This window comes from Mizuhopecten yessoensis, unplaced genomic scaffold, assembly GCF_002113885.1.
Source record: "Mizuhopecten yessoensis strain PY_sf001 unplaced genomic scaffold, ASM211388v2 scaffold6731, whole genome shotgun sequence".
In the NCBI taxonomy this organism is placed as follows: domain Eukaryota; kingdom Metazoa; phylum Mollusca; class Bivalvia; order Pectinida; family Pectinidae; genus Mizuhopecten; species Mizuhopecten yessoensis.
The window spans coordinates 70,218-82,224 of NW_018406696.1; the positions used below are offsets into that span (position 1 = coordinate 70,218).

At 39.8% G+C, this 12,007-nt stretch overlaps 2 protein-coding genes across 4 annotated transcripts in view; one reads left to right on the plus strand and one right to left on the minus strand.

Moving 5' to 3' along the window:
• LOC110452583 (arginyl-tRNA--protein transferase 1-like) overlaps positions 1-9,760 on the minus strand; it is a 20,618-nt gene extending 10,858 nt beyond the window's left edge. The window contains exons 1-6 of one of the 2 annotated variants that reach the window (XM_021501213.1): positions 9,633-9,760; positions 5,818-5,881; positions 4,419-4,705; positions 3,653-3,840; positions 3,112-3,186; positions 1,952-2,113 (exon numbers count right to left, since the gene is read on the minus strand). In XM_021501213.1, coding sequence (XP_021356888.1) covers positions 1,952-2,113; positions 3,112-3,186; positions 3,653-3,840; positions 4,419-4,705; positions 5,818-5,881; positions 9,633-9,726 — 870 coding nt within the window. In that variant the 5' untranslated portion in view covers positions 9,727-9,760. Of the gene's footprint in view, positions 1-1,951; positions 2,114-2,145; positions 2,308-3,111; positions 3,187-3,652; positions 3,841-4,418; positions 4,706-5,817; positions 5,882-9,632 lie in introns of both variants that reach the window. The other variant, XM_021501212.1, reaches the window with a different exon arrangement.
• Positions 9,761-9,923: 163 nt separating this feature from the next.
• LOC110452582 (2-oxoisovalerate dehydrogenase subunit beta, mitochondrial-like) overlaps positions 9,924-12,007 on the plus strand; it is a 93,779-nt gene continuing 91,695 nt past the window's right edge. For both annotated transcript variants that reach the window (XM_021501211.1, XM_021501210.1), the window contains exons 1-2: positions 9,924-10,082; positions 11,803-11,880. In XM_021501211.1, coding sequence (XP_021356886.1) covers positions 9,944-10,082; positions 11,803-11,880 — 217 coding nt within the window. In that variant the 5' untranslated portion in view covers positions 9,924-9,943. The remainder of the gene's footprint in view (positions 10,083-11,802; positions 11,881-12,007) is intronic.

Genomic DNA, 12,007 nt, shown 5'->3' on the forward strand with positions numbered 1-12,007 from the left:
AGTGATGTGTGTGACTTGATACCTTGAGTGATGTGTGTGACTTGATACCTTGAGTGATGTATGTGACTTGATACCTTGAGTGATGAGTGTGACTTGATATCTTGAGTGATGTATGTGACTTGATACCTTGAGTGATGAGTGTGACCTGATACCTTGAGTGATGTGTTTGACTTGATACCTTGAGTGATGTGTGTGACCTGATACCTTGAGTGATGTGTGTGATTTGATACCTTGAGTAATGTGTGTGACCCGATACCTTGATTGATGTGTGTGATTTGATACCTTGAGTAATGTGTGTGAATTGATACCGTGAGTGATGTGTGTGACTTACTACCATCAGTAATGTGTATGACTTGATACCTTGAGTGATGTGTGTGGCTTGATACCTTGAGTGATGTGTGTGACTTGATCCCTTGAGTGATGTGTGTGACTTGATACCTTGAGGGATGTGTGTGACTTGATACCTTGAGTGATGTATGTGACTTGATACCTTAAGTGATGAGTGTGACTTGATATCTTGAGTGATGTGTTTGACTTGATACCTTGAGTGATGTGAGTGACTTGATACCTTGAGTGATGAGTGTGACTTGATACCTTGAGTGATGTGTGTGATTTGATACCTTGAGTAATGTGCGTGACCCGATACCTTGATTGATGTGTGTGATTTGCTACCTTGAGTAATGTGTGTGAATTGATACCGTGAGTGATGTGTGTGACTTACTGCCATCAGTGATGTGTATGACTTGATACCTTGAGTGATGTGTGTGGCTTGATACCTTGAGTGATGTGTGTGACTTGATTCCTTGAGTGATGTGTGTGACTTGATACCTTGCGTGATGTGTGTGACTTGATACCTTGAGTGATATGTGTGACCCGATACCTTGATTAATGTGTGTGACTTGATACCATACCTTGATTGATGTGTGTGATTTGATACCTTGAGTAATGTGTGTGAATTGATACCGTGAGTGATGTGTGTGACTTACTGCCATCAGTGATGTGTATGACTTGATACCTTGAGTGATGTGTGTGACTTGATACCTTGCGTGATGTGTGTGACTTGATACCTTGAGTGATATGTGTGACCCGATACCTTGATTAATGTGTGTGACTTGATACCTTGAGTGATGAGTGTGACTTGATACCTTGAGTGATGTGTGTGAATTGATACTGTGAGTGATGTGTGTGACTTGATACCTTGAGTGATGTGTGTGACTTGATACCATCAGTGATGTGTGTGACTTGATACCATCAGTGATGTGTGTGACTTGATACCATCAGTGATGTGTGTGACTTGATACCTTGAGTTATGTGTGTGACCTGATACCTTGAGTGATGAGTGTGATTTGATACCTTGAGTAATGTGTGTGCCCCGATACCTTGATTGATGTGTGTGATTTGATTCCTTGAGTAATGTGTGTGAATTGATACCGTGAGTGATGTGTGTGACTTACTACCATCAGTGATGTGTGTGACTTGATTCCTTGAGTGATGTGTGTGACTTGATACCTTGAGGGATGTGTGTGACTTGATACCTTGAGTGATGTGTGTGAATTGATACTGTGAGTGATGTGTGTGACTTGATACCTTGAGTGATATGTGTGACCCGATACCTTGATTAATGTGTGTGACTTGATACCTTGAGTGATGAGTGTGTCTTGATACCTTCAGTGGTGAGTGTGAATTGATACTGTGAGTGATGTGTGTGACCTGATACCTTGAGTGATGTGTGTGACCCAATACCTTGATTGATGTGTGTGACTTGATACCTTGAATAATGTGTGTGACTTGATACCTTGAGTGATGTGTGTGACCCGATACCTTGATTAATGTGTGTGACTTGATACCTTGAGTGATGTGTGTGATTTGATACCTTGAGTAATGTGTTTGACTTGATACCTTGAGTGATGTATGTGACTTGATACCTTGAATGATGAGTGTGACTTGATACCTTCAGTGGTGAGTGTACTAGGAAGTTGAGCCACTGGTCCCTATCACATTCATAGGGCTGGTCTTTGTGCACCTTCATTTGATATTTTTTGAAAACCTCTGCAGACTCCTTATCACTGCTTTTGAACTCGTTGCTCTGGGGTGCTGTTCTAACGAGGCGAATCTACAAACATACAGGTGGGAAAGGTGTTTTACCTGGAGGGGAGAGTCACATAGGAAGCGTGTGTACTGGCTCTCGTTAGGTTTATGAGGGGGGTCGTGGTGGATGCCCATCTGGTATTTATGGTAAACCTGATGTGACTCTTTGAATGACTCTTCAAATTCCTTACTGCGTGGATTGGACTTTACAAGTCTAATCTGAAATGGTTGAGATATTGGAGAATTTAGAAGTTAAAAATACCCTTCATTATCTCCAGCTCTTTGGATTTGGAAAAATTAGTATAACATTACAGGCAGTGTTTCAGAAGTAAACCTGTGATCCAATTGAGCAGTACGAGACATCCAAAGAGACAGAAAGAGTCATGTGCTAATTATATACCAGGAAGCCCTTCATTGAATCTGGAAACTTAATACCTTCTTGCTTCAGTTTGCAATGGTACTTTTTGATTTGCTAGACCATGCAGGCAGGCTTCAATTATAATAGAAACTGCTTAAAATCATTATACATGTATCTTAATTGGAATAAATAAATTTGGTAGAGATGTTGTCTAAATTCTGAATATCAAATGTAGGTCGAGGTCACAATTAAGTGTCAATGATAACCTACAATTAAGTGTCAATGATAACCCACAATTAAGTGTCAATGATAACCTACAGTTAAGTGTCAATGATGACCTGAGGCCTTGAGGCCCTGATGTAGTAGAAGCGTAAGAGTGGTTCTACTTGTTCTGTAACCTTTTTGTGACCTAGACTCATGCGATAAACAGAAATTTAAACTCTTACAAAACATCTAAAAATTGCAGAATGACAGTATAATTCACTTATCAATGGCCAGTGGCAAATGATTTTGCAATGTATTCAACTTATTTATGAATTTTATATTAGATGAACAAGATGACCGATACATATTTTTTTTAAATCCATAAATTATAAAACGACATATATAAATGTCGGAGTAACTTGACACATGATAAAGCGTGATATTTCTATAGATTGAATTACCTCCAACTTGTGGACACACTTCTCTGCTTTGTCTGGTTCACTGAGATAATCTGCCAGCGTCTTAGCTTCATTCTTCTGCAGACATAAATTTCCAATACCAACATTCTTTAAGATACATTTTTTGTTTCAGTATAAATTATCAATGCCTGAGTGTTGGTTCTTTCCATTCAATATTTTTTACTTCAATTCATTGGTGATTTTTTTCTAAAAATTTAACAAAATTTTCTTATTCAGTATTGTGACATGACAAGATATCCAACATGTGATACCCTTCTTAGCTGTAATATTATTACTGTACCTTACACCACCAGTAAACTAGTATGGACAATATGTATAGGTATACACCACAGGTCATGATTTTCCAACACCACTGCTAGAGATTGAACCCAGGACCTCTGGTTTACTAGTCAGCTGCTCAATCAAATGAACTGAAGCAAAATTCTCCCTAGTCGAGCTAGTAGGAATTAGCCGTTATTATTTTACCAGGGTGACATATTCTACCTCTAGAAATGTCTATGTATGAATAAACATATATAATTACCGAACTACAGATGCTCATTGTGCTCATGGTACTAGCCTCACGGTCGAGGCCTTTCACGAGCTCCTGTGCAGCCTTAGCCTCCTCTTCCGTCATACTCTGTAGTTTGATCAGGTTTCGTGACTGCTTCCTTTCTAGACGAATATCCTTAGCCTTTCTCATTTGTGGTTTGTTGGGGTCAGCACCTGAACCTGAGTAAATCGCTGACGTAATTACCATATAATGTCCAAATAAATAAATATTCCACACAGTGTTACTTACTTTAATTTAAAGAAAACTTATTCCTCATAATGTGTCACTATAAGGAGCATTTCTAATCAAGTAACACTACAAACCTAACAATATCAAAACCATAAAATCCATACAATGCATATTAACATTTCTCCATGTTAAGGAGGCACGGTAGTCTAGTGGTAGGACGCGGGGCTCGTGACCGAAGGGATGCGGGTTCGAGTCACGACATGGCTCTGTGTTGTATATTTGAGCAAGATACTTTCCTCCGCTTGTTCAAGTCTACTCAGCTGTAAATGAGTATGTGGTTAGGCAGTGCTAGAATTGTTGAATGCTAGCTGTAAGCGCCGAAATGGCAGCTCCGGCTATGCTCTCCAGGGAGTTGATACCTATGAACTAAGTTGTGATAAAGTGGTATATAAGAACCTCAAATTATTATTATTATTATTTTTATGTAACAATAGTTGTTTGGGAGAATTTTAAGGTAGAATATGCTATTTTTTTAAATCATCAATACCATAACTACAAATGACTCTACCTGGTCTAGGGGGTGCTTTTGGTGCGTGACCAGGTGTGGCATCAGTTATGTTGCCACTGGTACTGTCTTCTGTAGGTTTTGCTGCTCCACTCACTTCTGGCTTAGGTTTTGTCTCTGAGGATTTGGCAGGCTCCCCTTTAACGGTACCGTGTATAAGATACTTGTTCATCTGCTTCAGTATCTTTTTGTGAGATTTGTTCATCTTGAAGTTCAGAGCCTCCATTTTGATGGTGTAGTTTGGGCAGCATGTCTTGTTCATTGTAGGCTTATAGCAGTACTTCCCACTTCTACAGAGGAACAAGCCATAGAAAGTCAGTAATTGGATAGATGCACAGCACAATTTTCAATCATTTCATCAAAAGTAAGCACCACGTGAACATAAATCTTGAACTACAGGTAATTAGAAGGATTTAAAAAAAAAACATTTCCCAACAAGAGCACCATGAGCGGAAGCATGATACGCCCGTCATACCCTCAAAAGGGTATCGATATATTGGAAGCAGGTAGTGACATATGATATAAATGTGTTTACTGCCACCGTTTTGTTGGTGACTGTGACCTTGCCATTCATTTACTGTGTTTATGGGCGCATGCTATTTTGTGATTCAGAATTACACTTTCGTGGTCAATGTTGACTATTACAAAAAAACTAGAACCTTGGCTTTGAGGTAGGAGTCTTGTTATGAGAAGTTGGAACGCTACAACAAAACCTGTTTTATATGTTAAACATGTTTGGTTTTTGTATTACCATACTTTTGAAAGGAATTAAACAAATAATAAAAAGTTTTTGCATTTTCGACGGAATGTCCTTATTCGGCAATGAAAAAAGGGCATAACTCTGCCAAATAGCGTTTAAATGTCACAATTTAAGAACTCATTCAAAGCATTCAGGAATTAAAACAAACAAGTAGTTTAGAAGAAAAAAAAGGAGAACATATGTTTGAGTTATTGTATAAACAAGGATAAGTTCACGGCAAAATTGAAGTTCAGTGTTGCTATGTCAATCAAGTGTGCTACGCCAAAACGCGAAAAGTTGAAACTCGACCGAAAAACCTGTAATATATGTTGAACATTATTTCTTCTAACATTACCATATGAAATTTGAAAGGAATTGATTAAAACAATAAAAAGGTTCTTGCATTTACTACACAATGCCCTTTATTGGCAATGAAAGGAGCAGAGCCCCTCAATGAAAAGGGACAAATCTTGGCGGAATAGCATTTAAATATCAGGATTTCAGAGCTCATCCAATGCATTCAGGTAATGAAACATCCCACCAAGTTTGACAAAAATAAAGAAGGAATAACATCAATATTTACGGTTTTAACAAAATGTACATCATTATGAATAGATAAAATTATGTATTATAATTCAGTTAAAATTTCTGCAAAATAATTACCTCCTCCATCCCCTGTCAATCAGGTCCTGGTAATCTTGGACAGTCAGAGAATGAGCCCACAATCCTAAAATAAAAAATAAATAAAGTGCAATGGAAAGAGAGGCCAGAACAAGGATTTCATATTGCTGGACAAAAATAGCAGAACTGCCTATTGTTACCACAAAAGTTAAACCTAAGGTGACAGAACTGCCTACTGTTACCACAAAACCTAAGGTGACAGAACTGCCAACTGTTACCACAAAACCTAAGGTGACAGAACTGCCTACTGTTACCATAAAACCTAAGGTGACAGTACTGCCTACTGTTACCACAAAACCTATGGTGACAGAACTGCCTACTGTTACCACAAAAGAAAAACCTAAGGTGACAGAACTGCCTACTGTTACCATAAAACCTAAGGTGACAGAACTGCCAACTGTTACCACAAAACCTAAGGTGACAGAACTGCCTACTGTTACCACAAAACCTAAGGTGACAGTACTGCCTACTGTTACCACAAAACACATTGAAAGATGCGAGTTAGCAGAGTTACGTCAGATTGCGGAGGAAACTGTGGAGGAATATGCCGAGAGAGCTCAGGAGCTGGCTTCTGCTGGTTATCCTTGGGCAACAGAAGACTTCATACAAATTATGGCCGTTGACAGCTTCCTGAAAGGCCTGCTTGCAGTTCTGGACAAGGTGCCATCAAGTGCCATCAAGTGTTCTTGGGGAAGAACACTTGATGGCACCCTTGCATTTGTAAAGGGTGCTATAACCAACCAGAACCTTATATATGGGTCTACAAAGTAGTTGAAACTGGACGTCAAGCGTGTTTCGTTTTAGCTGGAAAACGACTTTGAGGGGACGTTGGTTAGGCAAATCTGTGGTCCCTCAAAGAAGAATAAGGAGATGTTGGAAGAGAGAGTCCAGGGCCAAAGGGAGAAGTTCAAAGAGGACATTGATTATGTTGTCCCATTGACCATTTCAAAAGTCTGAACTGTTCAGTCAACCTCATTGGAAAACATTCCTTGGGTAATGGGCATGTCTACAGATGAATTACTGCAGTGTCAACTTACTGACATGAAGCTCGGGCCAATGTTACGGTGGTTGGAAGCCAATCATCAGCCAATAGAGCATTAGTTGAGACTGTGCAACCCATCTACTCGTCACTGGTACCTATGTCGTTCAAAGCTTGTGTGTCGGAATGGCGACTGGTTTTACCGCTAGGAGGATCCATTGGAGCCAAGACTGTTGTTTCTCACTCTGACTAGGATGCGGAATCAGATCCTTTATAGCGCGCATGACCTTAGAATATCCGGTCATTTTGGGCAGACAAAAACCCTTGAGCGGGTGAGGAAGAGTGCTATCTTGTATGGCATGACTGCCGATTGCAAGCGTTATGTGGATGAGTGTAAGGTCTGCAATTTTCAAAAGGGTCCCAATAAGAAAGCCAGAGCTCAACTTAAGAAGTTCCATGCTGGAATGCCAATGGAAAGAGTTCATGTGGATATACTGGGTCTGTTACCATTAACAAAGCAAGACAACAAGTATGTGTTGATGGTAGTAGACCAGTTCACCAAGTGGGTTGAATGTTTTCCTCTAGCGGATCAGACTGCAGAAACTATTCCATGGACGCTGGTTCATTTCCCGTTTCGGGTACTGTCCTGAGAGGAGAAACAGTTGGAGTTCTAGAACCCAGGGATCCATCTTGTGGCAGCAATAGTGTTATAGGTGATTCTGCTCAACCGTCGGGACTAGACAGTGACATTGAGGACGACAATGCACAATCCAATAGGATGGCAAGAACGCGTCCGTCTTCTCCGAACCAGGCGCATGCTGCTCAGAAAAGGTCGCCACCTCAAAGACTATCTTACAATGTACTTGGTGGCTCACCTTCAGGCTGTTGCGAGGAGGCAGGTGATTGAATTTTCTGTTGGGGGTTATTGTGCCAGACATGCTTCTATTTTAAAACGGGGAGGTCAGACCCACCATTTATACAAAATTGATTTCCCTTCCCAACAGGATGCTACTGTTCAAATCTTGTCAAAATATCTTCAACCCAACAGACCCTACGGAAGAAGAAGGATATTAAACTTTTCATCTTTATCCCTTATTGGGCCCCACATCTTTTCCCCAAGGCGGGTCAGACCCACCATTTATACAAAATTGGTTCCCTTTCACCCATGAGTGCTTCACAAACCAAATTTGGACAAAATCCTGTAATTCCTACAGAAGAAGGAATTTGAAGAACTGGCTATGTTTCCCCTATTGGGCCATGCCCCTATGCCCCAAGGGGGGCACGCACACACACTGTTTATTCAAAATTGTTGGCCCAAGGATGCTCCAGACTAAATTAGGATAAAATCTCTTAGTCCCTATATTGGGCCCCGCCACTCTGCCTCCAGGGGGCCCACACCCAACGTTTATACAAAATTGAGTCCTCTTGGCCTAAGGATGCTCCAGACCAAATTTAGTCATAATCTACTGGGCCATTCAGGACAAGTACAGTGCCTGAAATGAGGGCCAGCCGATCAAATATTTTGGACCAGCAAAAAATTTGAAGCACTGGCCCAAATGATTTTGGAAAGAAATATTTCCACAGTATTTAACATAATGCTTCAGCGCATTTAAAATATATATGACATGACAATGTTTGTAATATATTGTAAGAAAGATCTGAAAAAAAATCACATTTTCTTATATTTACCGTTAGTAATAAACTGTAATCATGGACAGTTTGATTCGTATCGAAGTAAAAACATACTGTTCCCGGCGGCTGTTAATGTGAAAGGGACAATAATTTGTTTTATTCTCAGATTTTTCGACAGTCGCCCAAACTATTTTTGTTTGGATAGTGACTACCTCACCAAGCTACCTATATCAGGCCCAATCTGGGGTCTGATATGAAAACAGGCATGTGTAATGAACCTCTAAGTATACAGTTGGTCTTTAAAGCTAGCTCAATCGGCATTGTAAACTGTACATGTAAAAGTGGATAAGAGGAGCCAGACTGTGGAGGGTGTTGGGATAAACAATTGCAGTACATTGTACCGTGTAAAAGCAGAATTACATTGAGCATGTCATTTCGATTTTAAAATTAGCTCTCCACCTCCAAAAGTCCAATGATACCATGTGTGGCAGGGTTCAATTGTACATAAGGATTAAGGTCGCCTTCTAGCTTCGAGCTAGGGGGAATTTCCCTTTAGCTCAGTGGTAGGGCGTCCGACTAGGAACCTGGAGAGCCAGGGTTCGATCCCCGGTGGAAGCACACTAGTCTCTTTCCTGTTACAAAGGGTGTCCGTGGCCCTCTCTGTAGTGACAGGGGGTTAGAACCTGGGTTGTGGTGTTAGAGGGCGAACACATTTAAAAAGGGGGGGGAAGTGTGGCAGGGTTCAATTGTCCAAAGGACTAAGGTCGCCTTTTAGCTTTGAGCTAGGGGGAATTCCCCTTTAGCTCAGTGGTGGAGCGGCCGACTAGGAACCTGTAGATCGAGGGGTCGATCACCGGTGGAAGCACACTATTCTCTTTCATGTTACACATGTATCGATTTTCTTCCTCTTTCGGTTTTCATTTACATGCATCTATTCTTATAAACGCTGTAAACAATAAATATTTCAGTTGAACATGGTAGATAAACGTGGAATTCACGATTCTTGAAATGTCAGTTTCGGTATTGCCTAAACATGTTTAGGTTTGTTTATAATCTGTTGATGGTATAGGCCTAACACCCATGACCAGCCATATAATGGTATGTATCATAGGCGGATATTGGGAAATAATATACTCTTCGCGCATATTTACAATTACGGTCATTTCTGCAGATAGATACTATTTACCATGAGAACAGCTGCCGTTGTTACCACAGTAACCGCATTTGTGAGCGCCACCACCTCCATGATATTCCACGATACAAGGATCCACAGTCGCCATGATGCTACAAAATGCTAATTTTCTGCGGAGTTAAAAAAAAGAAGAAAATACGGGGAATTTCGAGTGAACAGTAGTTATCAAGCATTACAAAATATATTTTGATGGGGTAAAGAATGACAAATTGTCAAATATATTTTTGACGATATGTTTGATTTATATTACCACAAATCGAAAGTAGAAACTGCGGACTTCAAAAACGCAGCGTAAACAAAATAAAATGGCTGCCTCCATGAAGCGATTACTCCGGGTCTGTGGGAAACCTCGCTTGTTTGCACATGTTCTTCGCAAGCAGCTAGCTGCATCACAAAGGGCATACTCAGTGAAATATGTGCCCGATATTCCACCACCAGAATTAGGTAAACATTGAAGACGAAACCCTATCCTTTCGTTTCAGTTTCGCAGAGGTCAAACTTTCACAGCTCCACAGGCTTTATCGAGTCTTGCCAATGGAATGAATGTTGGATGATTTAAATGCTCATTGCTGTGACAATAAAATTAATTATGTGTGACCTAATCAGCAGACACTCACATGGAAAAAAAATATTCTAAATTTATAATATGAAATAGGCGAGACGTAACAGCGGGCACACATACACATGCAATTACCTGATAACTGTTTCTTCATAATTTAACAGTTACATTTTATGTACTGTCAGTAGAGCGAACATCCAGTCCTCGCATAATGTCAGGTGGTAAACACTCCGGCCTTTCACGCGGCCGGGGTTCATTCCCAAAGTTGTCGTACGCATGAATATAATTCAGAGAAAGTGTTTTTCTCCTGCCCATACAACTCCAACAACCCAGGTGGAGTATGTATTCGTCTGGGGTGGTTGTTGCGGTATTTGTGCTGTAGCATTCAGTTGAGGTGGCATTATAAATGATACCGTTGGAAGCATGATCCCACTACAAACAGACCACATTACATTTCCAGCACACACGCAGGCATTCACACATAGGGAGATATTAGCCAGGTGGCATAGGACTAGGAGTCGGCGCCTGATAAGGCAGCTACTGCGAATTCCTCATAAAAAAATGTATTGAATTAATGTATATGCTAACTGTATTAATTGTATATCTATGTACTGTAAAGCGCTTTAGAGTGGCTTATGTTAGCTAGATATGGCGCTATATCAAATGTTATATATATGGATATATATAGATAATCAATGTTTTTCATAAAATAATGACAAAAGGGTAGATTAACTTCCGTATTTGGAGAATCGTTTAGCTTGTTCATGTCGGATGATTGGATGACGGAATGTGTCAGCATGCGCAGCCCTTGTGTAAGTTCGGTCCACGTTGGAATCAGCATAATTATGACGTCACAATGCATGCAGTGTCATATTTCATGGCTTTCCATGTATCCTATTGGCCGTACCTGCCCCGGCTCCTTGTCCCTAACCCAATATTGAAGCCTCCCGCACTTGATCAGCCCTGGTTCGTTGTTTTTCAAAGCACCTTAGAAACACTTACAAATTAAGTATTCGTGATATTAAATCACTCATCTAGATGTCATCTGTATTGAGCTATTTTTTCTAAGATTTTAATTTCATTAATTATAAACTAAAGCAAAGTTGCATTAAAAAGTAAGTTTTACAGTAATGTTACCTATGAAATCATACACGAGCTGATATGTTAAAGATATACGCGTTAGTAGTATTTTTCATAGATGGGAAATATCCATTTTTTTTATAGCAACATTTAACTGCAGGGGTACATTAATTTGATGTACATGTAACTTATTTTCAATGCAACTTTGTGTTGTTTTTCTTTTAGAAAGAAAATCACACAAAAAAATGCTCTTAAGACCTATATAGCTATTTCAGATAGGTTTATTACACAGGAAAGATTTTCTATTTATTTTGTCCGCTACACTGATAAAAATGTTAACAGTAAAACAAAATTTGCCCTTCATCTTTCTTTATTTTTGAGGGAAAATGATGAAATACCTCAATCAGAATGGAAACATCGACCAACATCCTCACCTGAGAGGAGGCACTTGAACTCCAACATACCCTCTCAATTTGTCAGGGGCAAAAGTTCACAAAAATGTTTATAAGCAAATTATATTTTCAGGTGAAACAAACCGTTCTAATCTGGTACAGTCGCTGAACAATGCCATGGATATAGCTATGTCAAAAGACCCAACATCTGGTAAGTCCATTCTTGCTGTATCTTAATTCAGGTGTTAGAATACTTATGGGTTGTACAATTAAACCACTAGATATTTTGTAGTATTGGTCCTGGGTAGGTTAAATCACAAAGTATACAAATGGAATGA